The sequence below is a fragment of the Arvicola amphibius genome, chromosome 1, assembly GCF_903992535.2.
Source record: "Arvicola amphibius chromosome 1, mArvAmp1.2, whole genome shotgun sequence".
Taxonomy (NCBI): Eukaryota; Metazoa; Chordata; class Mammalia; order Rodentia; family Cricetidae; genus Arvicola; species Arvicola amphibius.
Genome location: NC_052047.1, coordinates 170475764 through 170497565, shown reverse-complemented (window position 1 = coordinate 170497565; position 21802 = coordinate 170475764). Strand labels below are relative to the sequence as shown.

Sequence of the window (21802 nt, the reverse complement as noted above, 5' to 3'; positions counted from 1 at the left end):
CACTTCCTAGTTGGTCAAGGAGGAAAACGTCAAGCTCTTGAGTGCTGCGACCCACTGCTCCCGTTGTGAGGCTTGCCTCTTAATGAGCTTTCTAATTATTATTTTTTGAAACAGGGTCTCATACTATCCAGGCTGATTCTCTCTATATAGCAGAGACTGGCTTTAAACCCCTGATTCTCCTGCTCCTGCTTCCTGAGTACACAAGTGCCACCATGCCTGCCCTACATTTTAATTTCTTTGAACACATTAAATGGAGATAGTTTATTAGTTATTCTAAGTCATACCTCAAAGAAGCTGATTAATATCTATATGCTGAAAATATTTACATTCGTGTTGTAAACTCTTTATTGACTATTAGTTGTGTAAAACAATAGATTTCGTCATGCCTCTTCATACATGTCCTTTGATCATATTTACTCCCATTACCTTATATGTTCCTCCCATCTCCTCACGGCTCCCTTTCTCACTAGCATTTCTCCTATTTTCACATATCTTTTTTCTAAAAATGACATTGATTTCTTCCTTACGGCTGATAATGTTCTATTGTATACATATGCAGTGTATTTTTTATCCATTCATCCATCAGCAAGCACCTGGGCCACTGTCATAACTTGGTTATTATGAATGGTACAGCAATAAGCATGGATACACAAGTATTTTGCTGGATGACTTAGATTCCATTGGGTTCTTAGGAGGGGACCAGCTGGGTCATATGGTGGTATCAGTTTTCCCTTTTTGAGGAATATCCATGTTAATTTCCATGTGACTGTACTAATTCTCATTCCCATTGGCAGGGTGCAAGAGTTCATTTTTCCCTGCATCTTTCTCCAGCATCCGATGTGTTTTGCTGTTTCCTTGAAGACAGCCATTTTGACTGTGGGGTGGGGAAGGAACCCCAGTGTTTTCTGAGAGCTCTAGACAGAGCGGGTCTAGCGGGGGTGGGAGGTGTACTGGCCCTGCTCCAGCTCACTCTGGTTCCACCTTCTGTTTCGCTTCTTGTTCCAGGTTCTCTGCATCCACAGAGCAGCCGGGAAGGCACACTGTTGTCAACTCTTCTCTCTTGAGGAGACCTTGAGGCTTTATTAGCTGTGGACCCATTTCTCCAAGGAAAGCTGTGCATTTGAATCCTGGGAGAGCAGAGATGTTCAGAGAACACAGTCTGTTGGTGAAGGGATACTCTCTGGAGCCTGGGGGACTTCACTTGCATTTTTAGAAGAGGATGTTGCTTTGGTTAGAGAATTGCCTACTAGCGGGAGGATGAGTTGCATGGCCATGCAGTCTTAGAGGGCAGTGTGATAGCTTGCATTAGGATGCTGGGACTCGTAGAAGAAAGTGATCTGTTGAAGGTTTTGCTATCTATGTGTTCTTTAAATTTATTTATTTAATAATAGTCATTAAAATATAGTTAACACACAAAAGAAAGCTGTATAAACCTAATGCAGAGTCTCACAAGCACAATATTAATTCAGCAGGGTGTTTAGTGTATACACACAGTTGCGTGACCAACACCACTACTTAACTCTGATATTTCTGACAATTTAATTACCACAAGAAAGGAACTATACCCAGTTAGAGAAATTCCTATTTCCCCTTCCTTTTCCTGGAATCATAGCAGTTACAAATCTGCTTTCTGTTTTGATCAACTCTGTGTGCTGGACATTTCACATAAATGACATCAAGCAGCTCTTGATCTTTTGTGATAGGCCTCTTGCGGTGAACATAATGTCAAGATTCACCTGTTGTGCATCACAGATCAATACTTTATTCCTTTCATAAAGTTACTCCGCTGTATAATAAGCCAAGTTTGTTTATCACTTCCTAACATTTTCTTCTAAAAACAAAATATGTTCTGTTCATATCTGGGTCTCTAACCTGTTTTGAGTTACCCTTGGGGGGATAAAGAAAGTTCTTTTGTACATGTTCCACTAAAATTTATTTTAAAAACTAAACTATTCTTTCTCTGTAGAATTATCTCAGCCTCCTTGATGTGGGGGATGTATTGCTGGACTTTTCATCCATTTTGCTCAGCTCTATGTCTGTCCTATGTCCCTATCACACAGTGCGAATTACTGTAGCTTTGGGGCAAGTTTGAAATCAGGAAGTGAGACCTTCAACTTTGTTCCTTCTCAAGTCCTCTCTCTCCCTCGCTCCACCCTTCCTGCTTCTTTGCTTCTCTCCCTTGAATTTCTGTATGAATTTTAGGGTAGACTTGTCTATTCTGCACAAGAGAAACTGACTTTGTACTTTGGTAAGAATTTCATTGACTCTGCAGCTCTGTCCAAAGGGAATATGATCATCTCATCATTAAGTCTTCCAACCCTTGAAAGAAGCCTGTCTTTCTGATTTCTTTTCTTTTTTCCCAGTTTCTGAAAGTTTAAAAATTCTATTTATTATTATTATTGGTGATATGGGCAGGGTGTGTGTGTGTGTGTGTGTGTGTGTGTGCTTTGATGTGCATGTGGAAGTCAACTTTATAAAGTTGGTTCTCTCCTTGCACCTTTCTGTGAGCTTTGGGAATGGCACATGGGTCTCCAAGCTTGCCCAATAAGCACCTATACCCATTGAGTGATATCAACATCCCAAGCTTCTAAAACTTCCCATTTGTATATTTAGAAGTTATGCATTCTGATAATTAAAGCAATTTGAACAAAATAAATGGCCCTCTGATAAAACCGCATGTTGCAGCCTACAGGACGCCATGGACCACTGTGGATTTTACTCAAGATTGCACCTCCTCCCACCCAATTTCTTCCCTCACCGGCAGTAAGTTCTTTCCCTTTTCCTGCCAGTCAGAACTGAAGACGGGAGAGGCAAGCAGAGGACTTTGTTACCAGTTGTTATGGCTTCTGTGATGTGAAAGGAGAGCTCAGTCGTTTAAACTTGGTCCAACCTCTTCACATTACAAAGTTAAGTATAAAGAAGTAAAATCAGAAGGGCGATACTTGTGGGGTGCTCAGTGCATGTTGCTAGTGCTTGCTCCCACCCCCCATCTGCCCTCTCGTGTCTGTCTGCTTCTTTTATTTTATTTTATTTTTCCATTCAAATATTTACATTCCTTTCCTCCTCCCAATCCCCTCCCACTCCCCCACACCCACTCCTCCCTCTCCCTCCCTGCTTGAGAGAGGACAGGGAATCCTGCCCTGTGGGAAGTCCAAGGCCCTCCCCGCTACATCCAGGCCTAGGGAGCTGTGCATCCAAATAGACTAGGGTCCCAAAAAGCCAGAACATGCCATAAAAACAAGTCCCAGTGCCTTTTTCAATGGCTTCTCAGTCAGCCCCCATTGTCAGCCACAATCAGAGAGTCCGGTTTGATCACATGCTCATTCATACCCGGTCCAGCTGGATTTGATGAGCTCCCATCTGTCTGCTTCTTTCTTTCAAAGGAAGAGAGTCTCGCTTACATTTCTGGGTTCTTTGGCCTCCACTTATTGAGTTTCAGGATGTCAGCCACATCAAGTATTCAGACAAGGTTGAGGAGGGAATGGAGGGAAGCGCGTGAGCACCAGGAATCTGATCTGTGTGGTCTCTGACTAGGCCATCTCCCTAGATTTATATTTTGAAAAAAAAAAACTCATAGGGAATTGCTGACAATATAGATAAGTAGTTTAAAATGTACAGTAAAACTCCCGGGCTTGGGGAATCGAGTCATTGGGGTAGAATAGCCATCAGATCAGAAGTACCTGCTAGAGTTCCAAGTGAAGCTGCTCAAGAGGCTGAAGGGCAGACAGTTCTGAGTTGGAGGTTATGGTTAAGACAGTGTATAGCAGTAACATAGGCCACAGTGCACATGACATCAACCACAAGAGATGGGAAAGACAAAGTGTGAAAGAACAGACCTGGAGTTTTCCCACATGTCTGGGCCTTTGTGAGGAGAGGCACCAGCAAAGAGGCAGACCAAGCGTGAAGGTCCAGCTGATAGCATAATAACTGATAGCTGATAAATAACTATCTATTTTGCTCTGGGTATTCTGATCTTTTGTATACAGAAAGCTATGCAATGCCAAACAGACTGCCCTCCCCAAATTCACCAGTTAAAAGAGGTCGCACCGATGGGCCAAGAACACTTTGTTTTAACGTAAACCAGGCAATTCAGAACCTTTGTGTTCTATGGCCTGCTTTTTAGGGAACTTGACATTCTTGTTCACTGTCTGTTTTACTCCTCACAACCAAACCCTGTGGAACTAGTGACTGACCCTTGCTGAAGGCCAGCAGAAACTGTGTTAATTAATCCAGACATCTGCCTACACGTCTCCCTTCTGACTCCTGATGTTTCACCATGTGGGATCCTATGACTCAAGGCTTTTTTTCCTTTGAGGTTTGTTAGTATATCAGATAATTTTCTCCAGGGCAGAATAAACTAAGGCTTGACACACCGGGCATTCATTCTTTCAATAACAAAGTTCTTAGGCTGGTTTCAAGAGATGTCTTCAGAATCCACTTGAGATGGCTTTGAAACTGGTGCTCCTAGAGTGGACAGTCATGGAAGAAGCCAGACCATCTGGTGGAGACATTAGGTCAGCAAAATCTCAAAAATGCCCATTGTACCCTGTTGATGGGGGTAGAGGTGAGGTGGGGGCAAGTTGGCTCGAGAATGTGAGCATGGGAGAGCTGCTCCCCCACCCCCATCGCCTGTGGCAGGTAGGAGAGCTGGGCATGCCCCTCACCAGCTGCAGCACTCTGGAGATCTGGCCCTGTACCTCCCCTGGGCAATAACACTACAGCTGACCCTGTTAGCAGGGATACGGGTGTGCCAGTCCAAAGTTATGAGTGTGAGAGATATGACCCCACTACTGGCCTGCCCTGCAACAGCACGGGTGAGAGAGAAGCCTCCTCCTTGCCCTTTGCCCCTCGCCATCTGCAGCAGGTGGGAGAACTGGCCCCGGGGTCACAAGAGTGGGAGAGCAGGCCCTGCACCTTGCCTGGGCCACAGTAGAGCCAGTCTCATGGACATGATAACAAGACAGCTGGTACTCTGCGCTAGCTGCAACACTCTGGAGAATGGACCCCACATCTGGCCTGGGCAACACGGTAGAGCTGCCCCCTCCCCAGAGTATAAGAGCCGGGGAACTGGCCTCACCCTTTGCCATCAGCTGCATTGGGTAAGCTAGCTTGGGCAATGCTGGAGAGTTCGCCCTGGTGGTGAGGTTGAGGGAAAACCAGCAAGCTAACCAAAGCAGCCACAACCCAGGCCCAGAACCAGGGCTATAAGTTGGCCCATCCAACATCCACCCCATCTATGAGCATGAAAAAAGGCTGGTCCTGTAGATCCAAAGCTACAGGATCTTCATGACACAGGGCAACAACAGGACAGCCAAGAGGAGTCCCAAAGAGAACCCATTATTGTGGTATAGCAGAAACCAGAGGCCTCGTGCCAGACCAATGACTCATTACAACGAACACTTACAAGTAAAGATGTATGAGTCCACGATCTTGGGTCCTTGCCTTTGTTTCAGGAAAGGCCACACAACACAGGTAATACTCAGGGCGTACTACTTGCCATGTACCTTAGCTGAACCTGATAATAGCCTTCCTTTTGTCAAAATGCAAGCGTAACTTGGAAAGCTGCTGTTTTCATGCATGACAGCAGGCCTGGCACTTGCCAGCCGCCTTATTTTTAGACCTGTGAAAGGACGGCACGCAGCGGCGTAACAGAAAGGGCGGCACGCAGCGGCGTAACAGAAAGGATGGCACGCAGCGGCGTAACAGAAAGGGCTCCCGGCTCAGCTTCCCTTTCTTCTTCAGCCATTCACGGGACTTTCCTGGTGCATTGCCCCCTTGGAAAGCTCAGGGACAGGGTGTTCTAAAGGTGCTTTCCAGCTTGCAGGCTCCTGTCCTATTAATTTTGCTTCTGGGGAAAATGAGACCTGTGCAAGGCATAAGAACACAGACTCTAAAACCAGGCATGTAAGCAATCCAATCAGGAGGTTACAAATTATTAGCCTCTAACACTTTAGATAACTTATAAAAGCTTTGTACTTTCTTTCTAATAACAACAACAACAACAACAACAATAATAATAATAACTACCTCATGCCAGAACCTCAGGAGTCGTCTCATGTTTTCCTCTAACCCTCCCTTATGCATCTGCCACACATCTTAGACAATCCTTCACCTTTCTGATGTCCATTGGCATCACCTTACTTGAGACTCCCATCTCTTGCCGCACTAGCATAGCTGCCTCCCGGCCGGTTCCTCCTCTGTGTCCCGGCTCCTCTCTACCAGCCTTATTGAGGCAGGGGACATCAACCCTGGAATTATTCTTCAGTCTTCTTCTCCCTTTCTACTTCTGACCACCAGCTCATCCTGTAAACCCTCCCTTCACATGTATTCAGAACTTAATCCCTTGTCACCACCCCCAGAGGTCCCATAACAGTTGGGGCCGGTACCATCTCTTGTGACGATTTCTGTGACTTTCTGATAATAGGACTCTAAGATCCTAATCCCAACATCTGACATTTGATGCTCAATTCAGCAGCCAAAAGTGATTCTTTTAAAACCAAAGTGGTATCATTTACAGAGACAAGTTACCTTGGGACAGTCTGTAATGCCTCTCCTGCCCTGGCCCTCTTTACCTCCTCAGTCACTGAATAACCCATGCCTTTTCCACGAATGGAACCTCAAGTTGATTGTGAGAATTCCAATCTCATTTTACTTTGTAATATTATTTTGTTTTACTCTATCTCAGTTTATGAGTTTTTAAAGATTGGTATGGCATCAAACATGCCTTGTTAAAAGGCCTTGCATTCTACTACATTCAACACAATCCTTTCCTAACTCAAGATACACGCAGTTCCCTGTTCTTTAGTGTACCCTCTAGCATGTAGCTCATCACTGGCATGTCAGGTGATGATGCTTTAGTCTTTCCTGCTAGAACTAAAGCTTTTGCATTTGTTTGGGGGTCTCAGAATTTTGTTGAGTAGACAGTAACTTACTGCTAATGAGCATAATCATCCCTTCAGGAGTCTGGCTCCCATTTGAATTCTTTCTCCATTACATAAACAGAAACTTTAGGAAGACCTTCCTATCAGTAAAGGCCACAATAGGATGAGCTAGTACCAGGCAGAAATCATCACCCTAGGACTTGCTTAAGACAAAGATCTTAAGCAAGAGTTTCCACTGGTGGAAAGTAGTCCGCACAGGTCTCTTAAGCCCCTCCCTTATCAGCTTGTCTCAAAACTCTACTTAATGCAAATAAGACCTTTGTCTTCTGAGTTCTTTGTGAGAACCACATTTTGTGAACAAACACTCCTTAGAGTCTGTATAGTTAAGCAAGCAAAAGTCAAGTACAATGAGGTAAAGGAAGCATGGGCTATTTTATAGACAGACAAGCAGGGTCTGGAGAGTCTGTAGGGTGTGTGGATTGAATGGAGAGTCTGGGGATGTAGGGATTGAATGGAGAGTCTTGGGATGTGTGAATTGAATGGGGAGTCTGGGGATGTAGGGATTGAATGGAGAGTCTCAGGTTGTAGGGATTGAATGGAGAGTCTGGGGATGTAGGGATTGAATGGAGAGTCTCGGGATGTAGGGATTGAATGGAGAGTCTCGGGATGTAGGGATTCAATGGAGAGTCTCAGGGATGTAGGGATTGAATGGAGAGTCTGGGGGATGTAGGGATTGAATGGAGAGTCTGGGGGATGTAGGGATTGAATGGAGAGTCTGGGGATGTAGGGATTGAATGGAGAGTCTGGGGATGTAGGGATTGAATGGAGAGTCTTGGGATGTGTGAATTGAATGGAGAGTCTGGGGATGTAGGGATTGAATGGAGAGTCTCGGGATGTAGGGATTCAATGGAGAGTCTCAGGGATGTAGGGATTGAATTGGGAGTCTGGGGGATGTAGGGATTGAATGGAGAGTCTGGGGATGTAGGGATGAATGGAGAGTCTCAGGGATGTAGGGATTGAATGGAGAATCTGGGGATGTAGGGATTAAATGGAGAGTCTGGGGATGTAGGGATTGAATGGAGAGTCTCGGGATGTAGGGATTGAATGCACAGACAAAATTAATGGACTCATCATTTACAGGGAATCTTATTCAGCTTCATAAACACATAATGACACAAATAAACAAAATTTCTGTGTGACCAGTCCATCTTTCTAGTCTCCCTTCTGAATCTCACTTGTGTTTTGTAGGTCAGTACCCTACCATCTACCCCTTCTTGTCGTGTATCCATTTTTATGGTAAGTATCCTGTGAGGTGGTGGGTACTAGAAATCCTCAGGCTCACCAACACCTGGATCTCTTGGTCAAACATCAGGAAGTGAATAGAAATGCGTGTGGGGACTTGGATAATATGTTGTAAATGATAAACCATCCTCTGAAGTGATTGCTAGTATCACTTCCGAGGTGATAAGCAATCTTAGACTTAGAAACTGCACAACTTTCCTTCTACCCATTTATTTCACCAAACCACTAAGGGCTCACCTAGCAGAAGTCTTTCTCTAGTTTATCTGACTTACTTGGCCACCTCCTTTGAGGACCTTCCCGTGGGCTTTCTAAGCACATATCTGCAGAGGAACACTTCTAGCGTGTTCCCTACCTGTCTTATTTCAATAGATTGTAGTCACCTTTCTCCCCTGTATAGTTATTGACAATATTATCATCACTACTCAGCTTTCTTAAGATGGAGTTTTATGTAGCCCAGGCTGGCCTTGAACTTCTGATCTTCTTTCTTTACTAGGGCAGTGCTGGGATTACAGGCATGAGCTATTAGGATTTTTACTCCTTTTCTCATTGTTTCTACAGAAGATGTACTTAAATCAGCTTATTCAATTGCATTAGGAAGTTACCCTTTTCCAGAGTAATCAAGAACCCATCTGTAAGTTGAGAAACACTTTTCTAAGAAAAAGTGGTAAGAGGCTCAAAACTCACAGTGGGGCTGGTAGTTTCAATTCTTGGTTGGATAGGGTTAGTTTCTTGCCATTTCTGCCACCTGACCAAATTATAAAGAACTTACTTTGTGGTGTTATGAAAATATGGAAAAGCTTTCATTTTTTATTCAAAATATTTACTGGATGTCAAGCTATTATTGCAGAACATAAGACACAGCCAAGTTTGAGATCCTCAATCTTTGAACAACCCAAGCAAGGCACTCTGGAAATATTTCAAGAATCCTAAGTTGTGAATTGGGGTAATGATAACCCGCAGAACAGATCCTGAATGTCTTGATCTTAGCCGAAAGGCTAAGAGAAGAGCAGATCGTGTTTGTGTACCACTTCATTTTTTTTATTAAACATTGTCAGTTTTATCTGGTTCCTTACATCTTCTAAGTGTCTGGCACAGCCTAGCATTCCCAGGAAAACCTAGATTAAATAGACATAGAGACTAGATTAATGTGTCTGGCTTAGCTACCAATTCTGAGATCCAGTATCTAAGACTGAAAATGGTGTTAGCAATGTTAGGAAATAACTTGAATTTGGTACCTTTCAGCAAAAGAATGCAGACTTGGTCCCGAGATTCTGTCACACATCCTTGTGTCATATCTACCTGGACTCAAGTGTTTTGTTTATAGCCAGTTTGCATAGATAACAGGGGATCTTAGCCAGTGCTCTGTTCTCATGGGTGTAACTGTCGTATTTAAATCATAGACAACTTATAGTCTTACATTGTTAACCATCTCAATTAATGGGATGTTTGGTTCAAACTGCATCTCAATTTGTCATTCAATAAACACTGAGCTCCCCTAATATACAGGCTGGCTTTTGTGAGCCTTTATATCAGACAGTGGAGAATTCAGAGTAGGACTCATTTAAGAAAAGACCCTTGTGGCCCCCACGTTCGCCCTTTTGTCCATGTGTCCTTGGGCTACCAGGCATCCCTGTTTCAGTGCCGAGGAGTTCCATCCAGACGGGTGAGTGTGTGCTATCCCGGGCGGCCTGTCCTGGAAGAGAGCACAGCCTCCCTCCCCCAGCTCCTGCTGCAGGGGTTTCTTTGTTACACAAGACCCTGCCTCCCCCAAGCCTGCCCTACTGTCTGCAAGGTCCTTGGCTCAGCAACAGCATCCTGCTCCTGCACTCAGGCCATCCACCCAGAGGGGGGCTACCAGGCATCCCTGTTTCAGTGCTGAGGAGTTCCATCCAGACAGGAACAGTTCTTGCCCCTGCACTGAGATCCACCCAGAGAGTCAGTCATAGCAAAGACTGGACCAAGACACCAAGACTCTCCTGGCTCCATTTGAAGGAAGAGATGGGCAGGCACCAATGCAAGAATTCCTCCAACAACCTGAAAGGCAACAATGACATCACCAGAATCCAGGGATCCCGAAACAAGAGGAATTGAACACCCTACTCTGGAAGAAATCGAAGAAATCGACTTTAAACAGAACTTTATGAAAATAATAGAGGACCTTAAACAGGAAGTGAAAAACTGCCATAAAGAAATAGAGATGACAAACAAAAAGGTAGAGAAAATGAAAAAGTCTCTCAAAGATACCCAAGAAAACCAAGCAAAACAAGAAAAAGCCATAAAACAGGTAAGGGAAACAGTTCAAGACTTGAAAAATGAAATGGAGGTAATGAAGAAAACACAAACTGAGGGAAGGCTGGATATGGAAATTCTGGGTAAACGAACAGGAACTATAGAGACAAGTATTACAAACAGAATACATGAGATAGAAGAAAAAAAATCTCAGACACTGAAGATACTATAGAGAAAATAAACTCACTGATTAAAGAACAAAACATATCCAACAAATTCTTAACACAAAACATCCAGGAAATCTGGGACACCGTGAAAAGACCAAACCTAAGAATAATAGGGGTAGCAGAAGGAGACGAATTACAGCTCAGAGGCCCAGAAAATATATTCAACAAAATTATAGAAGAAAAATTTCCCAACCTAAAGAAAGATATTCCTATGAAGGTACAAGAAGCATACAGAACACCAAATAGACTGGATCAAAAGAAAGCATCCCCACACCATATAATAATCAAAACACAAAACATACAGAATAAAGAGCAGATATTAAGAGCTGCAAAGGAGCCGGGCGGTGGTGGCATACGCCTTTAATCCCAGCACTTGGGAGGCAGAGGCAGGCGGATCTCTGAGTTTGAGGCCAGCCTGATCTACAAGAGCTAGTTCCAGGACAGGCTCTAGAAACTACAGGGAAACCCTGTCTAGAAAAACCAAAAAAAAAAAAAAAAAAAAGAGCTGCAAAGGAAAAAGGTCAAATAACATATAAAGAGAAACCTATCAGAATTACACCTGACTTCCCAATGGAAACCACGAAAGCCAGAAGGTCTTGGATAGATGTGCTGCAGATACTAAGAGAACATGGATTCAAGCTCAGACTACTATACCCAGCAAAGCTTGCATTCACTATCGATGGAGAAAACAAGATATTCCAGGACAAAAACAGTTTAAACAATATGTTGCCACAAACCCAGCCTTACAAAAAATACTAGAAGGAAAATCACAAACCAAGGAAGCCAACAACACCCATAATAACACAAGCATCTTACAACCCTCCACCAGCACAACTCAAAGAAGGGAAACACACAAACTCTACCACCAAAAAAATAACCAGAGTTAAGAACCACTTGTCATTAATATCACTTAATATCAATGGAGTCAATTCACCTATAAAAAGGCACAGGTTAAGAGAATGGATACGAAGTCAGGATCCAACATTCGGCTGTTTACAAGCAACACACCTCAAACTTAAAGACAGACACTACCTCAGAGTAAAGGGATAGGAAAAGGTTCTCCAATCAAATGGACCAAAGAAACAAGCGGGTGTGGCTATACTAACAATATCTAACAAGATTGATTTCAAACTAAAATCAATCAGAAGAGATGGAGATGGACACTTTATACTCATAACAGGAACAATTCATCAGGAGGAAGTCTCTATCCTGAATATCTATGCCCCTAATATAAAAGCAACCACATATGTAAAAGAAAAGTTACTAGAACTCAAAGTATACATCAAACCCCACACTCTAATAGTAGGAGATTTCAACACTCTGCTCTCACCAATGGACAGGTCAACCAGACAGAAACTTAACAGAGAAATAAGAAAACTATCAGATGTAATGAACCAAATGGACTTAACAGACATCTATAGAACATTCCACCAAACAGAAAAGAATATACCTTCTTCTCAGCAGCACATGGAACCTTCCCAAAAATTGATCCTATAATTGGTAACAAAGCAAACATCCATAGATACAAAGAAATTGTAGTAACCACCTGTGTACTATTGGATCACCATGGAATAAAGTTAGAATTCAGCAACAACTCTAACCCCAGAAAGCCTACAAACTCATGGAAACTGAACAGTCAACTACTAACTACCCATGGTCAAGGAAGAAATAAAGAAAGAAATTAAAGTTTTCCTTGAATTCAATGAAAACAAAGACACATCATACCCAAACCTATGGGATACTATGAAAGCAGTGCTAAGAGGAAAGTTCATAGCACTAAGAGCCCACATAAAGAAAATGGAGAAAACACACATTGGAGACTTAACAGCACACCTGAAAGATCTAGAAAAAAGGAAGCAGATTCACCTAGGAGGAGTAGAAGACTGGAAATAATCAAACTGAGGGCAGAAATCAACAAAATAGAAACACAGAAAACAATCCAAAGAATCAATGAAACAAAAAGCTGGTTCTTGGAGAAAATCAACAAGATTGACAAACCCCTATCCAAGCTAATCAAACGCCAGAGAGAGAACACGCAAATTAATAAGATCAGAAATGAAAAGGGGGACATAACCACAGACACAGAGGAAATTCAGAGAATGTATCTTACTACAAAAGCCTGTATGCCACAAAATTGGAAAATGTGAAAGAAATGGACACTTTTTAAGATAAGTACCATATGCCAAAATTAAATCAAGACCAGGTGAACAGTTTAAATAGACCTGTAAGTCGCGAGGAATTAGAAGCCATGATCAGAAACCTCCTTACCAAAAAAAGCCCTGGACCAGATGGTTTCAATGTAGAATTCATTGCATTCTACCAGAACTTCCAAGAAGAGCTATACTCCTTACTCCTTAATGTTTTTCACAAAATAGAAACAGAAGAGTCATTGCCAAACTCCTTTTATGAAGCTACAGTCACCCTGATACCAAAACCACACAAAGACTTAACCAAGAAAGAGAATTACAGACCAATCTCACTCATGAACATTGATACAAAAATTCTCAATAAAATACTGGCAAACCGAATCCAAGAATACATCCAAAAAATTATACATTATGATCAAGTAGGCTTCATCCCAGAGAGGCGGGGCTGGTTCAACATATGAAAATCTATCAATGTAATCCATCATATAAATAAACTGAAGGAAAAAAACCAAATGATCATTTCATTAGATGCTGAAAAAGCATTTGAAAAAATTCAACACCCCTTTATGATAAAGCTCTTGGATTAGCGATACAAAGTTCATTCTTTTTTTTTTTTTTTTTTTTTTTTTTGGTTTTTCGAGACAGGGTTTCTCTGCAGCTTTAGAGCCTGTCCTGGAACTAGCTCTTGTAGACCAGGCTGGTCTCGAACTCACAGAGATCCGCCTGCCTCTGCCTCCCGAGTGCTGGGATTAAAGGCGTGCGCCACCACCGCCCGGCTAAGTTCATTCTTAAGTATAAGAGCAATATACAGCAAGCCGACAGCTAACATTAAATTAAGTGGAGAGAAACTCAAAGACATTCCACTAAAATCAGGAACAAGACAAGACTGTCTACTCTCTCCATACCTCTTCAATATGGTGCTTGAAGTTCTAGCAATAGCAATAAGACAGCATAAGGATATCAAGGGGATTCAAATTGGAAAGGAAGAAGTCAAACTTTCATTATTTGCAGATGATATGATAGTGTACATGAGCGACCCCAAAAACTCTACCAAAGTACTCCTACAGCTGATAAACACCTTTAGTAATGTGGCAGGATACAAGATCAACTCCAAAAAATCAGTTTCCCCCTATACACAAAGGATAAAGAAGCAGAAAGGTAAAGAAATCAGAGAAGCATCACCTTTCACGATAGCCACAAATAGCATAAAATATCTTGGGGTCAGTCTAACCAAGAAAGTGAAAGATCTATTTGACAAGAACTTTAAATCTTTGAAGAAAGAAATTGAAGAGGATACCAGAAAATGGAAGGATCTCCCTTGCTCTTGGATTAGAAGGATCAACAAAGTAAACATGGTAATTCTACCAAAAGCAATCTATAGATTCAATGCAATCCCCATCAAAATCCCAACAAAATTCTTCACAGACCTTGAGAGAACAATAATAAACTTTATATGGAAAAAACAAAAAAAAAAAAAAACCCAGGATAGCAAAAACAATTCTATACAATAAAGGTACTTCCGGAGGCATTACCATCCCTGACTTCAAACTCTATTACAGAGCTACAGTAATGAAAACAGTTTGGTATTGGCACAAAAACAGAGATGTTGACCAATGGAATCGAGTAGAAGTCCCGGATTTTAACCCACAAACCTATGAACACCTGATTTTCGACAAAGGAGCTAAAAGTATACAATGGAAGAAAGAAAACATCTTCAACAAATGGTGCCGGCATAACTGGATGTCAACCTGTAGAAGAATGAAAATAGATCCATATCTATCACCATGCACAAAACTCAAGTTCAAATGGATTAAAGACCTCAATATCAATCTGAACACACTGAACCTGATAGAAGAGAAAGTGGGAAGTACTCTATAACACATGGGCACAGGAGACCACTTCCTATGTATAACCCCAGTAGCACAGACAATAAGGGCAACAATGAATAAATGGGACCTCCTAAAACAGAAGCTTTTGTAAAGCAAAGGACACTGTCATTAAGACAAAAAGGCAACCTACTGACTGGGAGAAGATCTTCACCAACCCCGCAACAGACAAAGGTCTGATTTCCAAAATATATAAAGAACTCAAGAAACTAGACTTTAAAATGCTAATTAACCCAATTTAAAAATGGGGCACTGAACTGAACAGAGAATTCTCAACAGAAGAAGTTAAAATGGCCAAAAGACACTTAAGGTCATGCTCAACCTCTTTAGCGATCAGAGAAATGCAAATCAAAACAACTTTGAGATACCATCTTACACCTGTCAGAATGGCTAAAATCAAAAACATCAATGATAGCCTTTGCTGGAGAGGATGTGGAGTAAGGGGAACACTCATCCATTGCTGGTGGGAATGCAAACTTGTGCAACCATTTTGGAAATCAGTGTGGTGGTTTCTCAGGAAATTCGGCATCAACTTATCCCAGGATCCAGCAATACCACTCTTGGGAATATACCCAAGAGATGCTCTATCATATTACAAAAGCATTTGTTCAACTATGTTCATAGCAGCATTATTTGTAATAGCCAGAACCGGGAAACAACCTAGATACCCCTCAATGGAAGAATGGATAAAGAAAGTGTGGAATATGTATGCATTAGAGTACTATTCAGCGGTAAAAAACAATGACATCTTGAATTTTGCATGCAAATGGATGGAAATAGAAAACACCATCCTGAGTGAGGTAACCCAGACCCAAAAAGATGAATATGGTATGTACTCACTCATAAGTGGATTCTAACCATAAATAAAGGACATTGAGCCTATAATACATGATCCTAGAGAAGTTAAATAAGAAGGTTAACCCAAAGAAAAACATAGTTATCCTCCTGGATATTGGAAGGAGACAAGATTGCCAGGCATAAATTGGAAACTTGGGGGTGGGGATGGGGTGGGGGTAAGGGGAGATGGGGAGAAAAAAAGTGAGAAGGGGAGGATGGGGAGAGCTTGGGGTGAATGGGACAGTTGGGATGGAGGAAGGGTGGATATGGGAGTAAGGAAGTATATATCTTAATTATGGGAGCCATTTTAGGGTTGGCGAGAGACTTGACTCTAGAGGTGTTCCCAGGTGTCTATGGAGATGTCCCCAGCTAGATCCTTGGGCAGCTAAGGAGAGGGAGCCTGAAATGGCCCTATCCTATAGCCATACTGATGAATATCTTGCATATCACCATAGAACCTTCATCTGGTGATGGATGAAGCTAGAGACAGAGACCCACATTGGAGCACTGGACTGAGCTCCTAAGGTCCAAATGAGGAGCAGAAGGAGGGAGAACATGAGCAAGGAAGTCAGGACCGTGAAGGGTGTGCCCACCCATTGAGACGGTGGAGCTGATCTAATGGGAGCTCACCAAGGCCAGCTGGACTGATGGAGCATGTGATCAAACTGGACTCTCTGAACGTGGCTGACAAGGAGAGCTGACTGAGAAGCCAAGGACAATGGCACTGGATTTTGATCCTACTGCATGTACTGGCTTTGTGGGAGCCTAGTCTGTTTGGGTGCTCACCTTCCTAGACCTGGATGGAGGGGGGAGGACCTTGGACTTCCCACAGGGCAGGGAACCCTGACTGCTCTTTGGACTGGAGAGGGAGGGGGAGGGATATGGGAGGAGGGGAGGAGGTGGAAATTTTTAATTAAAAATAAATAAATAAATTTAAAAAAAAGAAAACAAAGAAAAGACCCTTGCAAACTAAAGACACTATTACACAGTGTAGAAGGTCCAAAGTCACACCCAAGTGCAGGCTGGTGTAAAAGGAGTGGTAACAGAGCGAGCTCCATGTAAACTGACTGCAGATGTGGAGACTTTCTAGGGATGGGGTCCTTGATGTGGCCTTTAAGGCGCTGGGAAATTTGGTCTGGAAGTTCTTTGGGTACGGACCTGGGAAGTGCAGACACAAAGCCTCAGAGACTCACACGCATGGCAAAACAGAGGGGACACAACAGACGAAAGTGATTTCTGAAATTTAAACTGAAACCATAATACGCTTAGTGCCAGACAGAGGTGATAATGAGGTTGTAGTGCCCGTCATCCAAAAATAGTGAAGATGCCAAAGGAGCGTGAAGAGATTAAATCGGGGTGTGGGTGTGTTGTGCGCATGTGTATGCTCATGCTTTCTTGCGTGTGCTCTCTCTCTCTCTCTCTCTCTCTCTCTCTCTCTCTCTCTCTCTCTCTCTCTCTCTCTCTCCTTGGCAGAACTAAGGGAGGGTTGGCCAGTCAGAGGCTTATTGCCTTCTTCTAGATGTTTGATCATAAAATCTTTGTTTAGAGTCAGAAAAGGGAAGCAAAACAAAGGTAAGACCTTTGAGAGAACAGCTGAGAAAACGATTGGTAACTGATCAACCATACAGGTGAGAAAAAGAGAAACAACCAAGACGACTGGGGTCTTAAGGCCAGAACGTTTTAAAGCTGGACAAAGAAGTCATTTCCAACACGGAACTGTCAGCTAATACTGGGGACTGGAAAAAACTGCCCTAGTAAAAGAGCACATTACGAACTTCTAAGGCTAATCAACTCTGAAGCATGGTACCTAAGCACTATCTGGGGATTCTCCCAGTATCTTCTTTTCAAATCGCCATCGAACTTCCCCTTGCAAATTCCATTTCATTTCTGGTGGTCTGCCTACCATCCTATTGAATAAACAGCTGTCCAATAGCATTCAGGGAGCCCCCCACAGCCAGTGTATGAGTCAAGGTTCTCTAAAGTAGCAAAGCTTATAGAATTGAATATATATATGTGTGTGTGTGTGTGTGTGTGTGTGTGTGTGTGTTATATGTTATATATAATAAATCCATATATGTGAATTTATTAGAATGACTTAAAGGCTGTAGTTCAGCTAATCAAACAAGAGCTGACAATGAACGGAAAGCCCAAGAATCCAGAATTTTCTCAGTCCATGAGGCTGAATGTCTCAGCTGGTCTTCAGTATACACTGGAATCCTGAAGAAGTCAGCTCTAATAAAAGTGAAGGAATGGACTTTCAGGAGAGTGGAGAAAAGCAGGCAAAGATCAAAGGCTTTCTTCTTTGGTTAGAGTTACCCCAAGATATTTTATGCTATTTGTGGCTATTGTTGGGGGTGATGTTTTTCTTATCATCTGTATATAGAAGAGATACTGATTATTTTTAATCTTGTATCCTGCTGTGTTACTGAAGGTGTTTATCAGTTGTAGAAGTTCTCTGGTAGAATTTTTAGGGTCACTTATGTATACTATTATATCATCAGCAAATTGTTGTCAGGGTTTCTGTCCTGCTCACAGAGGTCTGTCTGTCTCTGCCTCCAAAGTGCTGGGATTAAAGGTGTGCGCCACCACATCCAGCTACTTTCTTCTTTACTTTTTTCTCCCAAGCCTACATATATTTTTAAACACAGTAAACCATTTAGAGGGTTTTTTTTTATTTTTGAATCTATCTTTACTGTATATTTCTCTCTTTTTCTGACCACATGAGTCTTTAATTTGCTAAGCAATATGGGTAGGATTAAAGCCATGGCTTTGACGGCTGGATCCAGCCCATTCCTTAGCTTGCTGAGATTCTAGCCTCATGGCAGAGGTACCAGCTGTAGCCATGTTTATTGCCACAACTCTATGGCATTTCAAGGTCCCTGACAGCAAGCAAGCTGCAGCAGTCTGCTCACAACCACACTCAAATGCTCTGTAGCCAGACCTCCTGCCTGAAAGAGAGAGGGGGGAGGGGGACAGAGAGGAGAGAGAAAAGAGAGGAGAGAGGGGGAGAGAGAGGAGAGAGGGGAGAGAGAGAGGAGAGAGAGGGGAGAGAAAAGAGAGGAGAGGGGGGAGAAAGAGAGGGAGGGGAGAGAGAAGGAGAGAGAGCGGGAGAGAGAGATGAGCGAGAGATGGGAAGAGGAGAGAGTGGAGATTTAGATTTCTTTCCTCTTCTTCGATTAAATAAAGTAAAGTGGCGTATGGTGACGAGAGGGGCAGAGAGAGTGTGTTGAGAGGGGGATGAGGAGGGGAGGACGAGGGAGGGAGAGAGGAGAGTAGAGAGAGGAGAGAGAGAGAGAGAGAGAGAGAGAGAGAGAGAGGAGGTGGACAGGCCCACCTTTTAAAGGGAACATAGCAAATGTGCACAGGGCTGTTAGTGGTGCTCTTAGTGACTGTAGCTAAGGACATATCCTGTCAGAACCCCAAGGGCAACCCAGTACAGATGCCCGAATACTATCACTGACCACTGCTCATGGCACCTCGGCTTGATACAGCTGATTACTACTCCCACTGAATATTTTTACTCAGCATTTTGGCAATTTTTGTCTATCATTTCAAGGTTGGAAGTCTTGAGTAGCAGGGAATCTCTCTCAAGCTTTGCTACTCTCTCACTCACTCTGCATGAATCCATTGCCACAGTTCTCCTCTTAGGTATATCAATAAATAACACTTACTGCAGCTTTAATTTTTCTATCTCTTCTCTGGTTATCTTATATGAAAATATAAGCTACTTAGTAGGCTGCAATCTATGTTTTTAATTAAATAGTGGTTAATGTAGAGTTGGGGAGACCAGTTCCAAAGGATACATCTACAAAACAATCTGCATCTAAGGCTCAGGGAGCACTGCAGAAGGGGACAGAAAGAGGGTCAGAGGGTCAGGGAGTTTGTTGTGAGATTGTATCCTCTGGAAATGTTAGAATCTATACCCATAAAGGCTCAGCAACACGATTGCCTCAACAGGAGCTGAATAAGAACAATGACAGACATGACAAAAAGAAAGGAGAAAACCCACAAGGCCTCAACCCTCCAGAAGGGAATGATGAGAAATAGCCTTCCCCAGGGAAAGACACATCAAACGGCTACCCAATACCAATGCCAGCTCTGAAAACATACACAGGAATCACGTTACACAGACTGAGCAGGCTGTACCTGGGAACACACACACGCATATATGCATATATGAATGTAACAATAACTAATGAAGAAAGAGGCCTTGAATTTGAAAGAGAACAAGGAAAGATATATGAAGGATTTTGAGAAAGGAAAAAGAAGGGAGAGCGATACAATTATATTCTAAATTCACATTAAAAATTAAAGAAAGGGTGTTTAGATTCGTGGAATATAATTATTTTTTTAAAAAAGTTTCTCTCCCTAATAGTGTACTCTTAGATTCCTGCTTTGTAAACACAGACCAGCTTGGAATATTGACTGCTGTCCAAAGGGGTAATCACCCACAGACGTCAGTTGTAGAAAAACAGATTTTGAAAATGTTTAAACTGCTAACACTTCAAATACTGTGAGGGAGACAATCTTGAGGGAGGTTTCTCAGGCTGATGGGATGGCTTGGTAGTAAAGGCACTTGTCTTCTGAGCTCCCTTCCTGTGATGAAAAGGCAGGAAGACAGAACTGACATCACAAGCATCCTCTGATCTCAACACACAGGCTATGACACCCCTTAGCCCCTGCACAACATTAATAAAAAAATCTAAACCCAAAATAAGAATGGTTTCCTCTACAGTGAAACTTTTTTTTTAATGCAGAAAAATCTTTACCACATAAAGAGGTCAAGAAGAACAGCAAACGCTGAAGGAGTGGGAGAACCCCGAGAATGGAGAAGAAATTTCCCTGTAAACACAATTTCTCAGACAGAACATGATTTTTTTTAAAAAAAAAAATGTACTCACCGTCCCCCCACCATGGCAGACTCACAGTAGGAGACTTTCTCAAGGCACTGCCCTGGGTCCTCCCAGCACCAGCAGGCCTCAGCACAGCTCCCCAAGGAGGGACGCTAGAAACAGTGTCACACAGCAGCTCTCTGCCTCCGATTCCCTTGAAGTCAGTGACACCAGCAACCAAAACTGTCTGCAATGAGAATAGCAAGTGGATTCTCTCTAGCTGTAAGACAGGAAGGTGTGCAGTAAAACCATGCCCACATTTGATATTCAGATATTTTCAGCAAGGGAAGAAAATGTGCCGTTGTAATCCTTGAAGTTCTGTTTTCCTGTTAAACAGAAAAAAAAAAAAAAGAGGGCTGGGCAGGTTGTCATTCAAGATTTCTGAGGAACTGAAGGATACTGCCTACAAGCAAGTTTAGGTTTTGCTTTCTGCACCACTGCTTCGTCTATAGGGCTCTCAAGTCACATCCCTGTCAGTCCCTCTGGAGCTGCTGCCATATAGCTGTGACCCTGGTCCTCAGACAACAGGGGACTCCCCACAGCAAGCTGCGGGAATAGCTTCGAGACTAGCCTAACCTGGTCACAAGCTCCAGGTCTGAATGAGAGACCCTGCCTCAGTGAATAAGGTGAAAGAGCCATCAACAGCATCAACCTCAGGTTTCCACATTCATAGCACAAGTACATGTGCATCCACACAAAAGTGTGCCCACATACATGCACACATGTTCACGTACACACATACATACACGGGGGGTGGGGGAGAGAGAGAAATAAAACGAGAGCACTGCCCACCAGTAGCCCCTTGGCAACCCTGAGCATCCCTTGCCATGTGCAGCTTCATCCTGTCTTCACATAGCCTTTGTCCCATCTGTGTCCCGTGTTTCCTGTTTTTACAAAGGCATCGACTATTGCATTAGTGCCCACCTTCATCCATTATAATTTTATCTATAAATTCCCAAATTCCAAGTAAATTCTGAAGTTCTAGACCTATAGGATATGACCTGGAGGTGGTATGGGGGGCACTAACTCAGTACAGCGTCTAGGTGGGTATGACCGGGGGCGCTAACTCACCACAGTATCTTATCCCATTCACAAAGTCACTTCCATCCTAGAAACTATTGAACCCATTTCACACAAGAGGGAATGGCCAAGATATAGCAATGGTTTCTTAGGTGCATGGCTGGATTTGAACTCATGCCCCATTATTCTATAATGTTGGAAAGAGCAAGATTCAAAGAAAGTGATAAGAAGCAAAGGTGGAGTAAGTCAAATGTGGGGGCAGTGGCCTTCTCTTTGCACCCTGAGGGAGGGATGGCTGTCAGTGATTTAGGTCTGCAGGCTCAGCCAGGTCATGGATTTTCTTGTACTCTGCTCCAGCCTCCCTGCCTCTCTGACCTCTGG

The 21802-nt window shown here is 42.9% G+C and overlaps 1 protein-coding gene across 1 annotated transcript in view; it reads right to left on the bottom strand.

The window, feature by feature from the left end:
• Window positions 1-20579, bottom strand: part of Pdcd1lg2 (programmed cell death 1 ligand 2) — a 64770-nt gene extending 44191 nt beyond the window's left edge. The window contains exon 1 of the mRNA XM_038317721.1: window positions 20411-20579. Within this exon, the coding sequence (XP_038173649.1) occupies window positions 20411-20424 (14 nt within the window). The 5' untranslated portion in view covers window positions 20425-20579. The remainder of the gene's footprint in view (window positions 1-20410) is intronic.
• Window positions 20580-21802: the final 1223 nt, after the last annotated feature.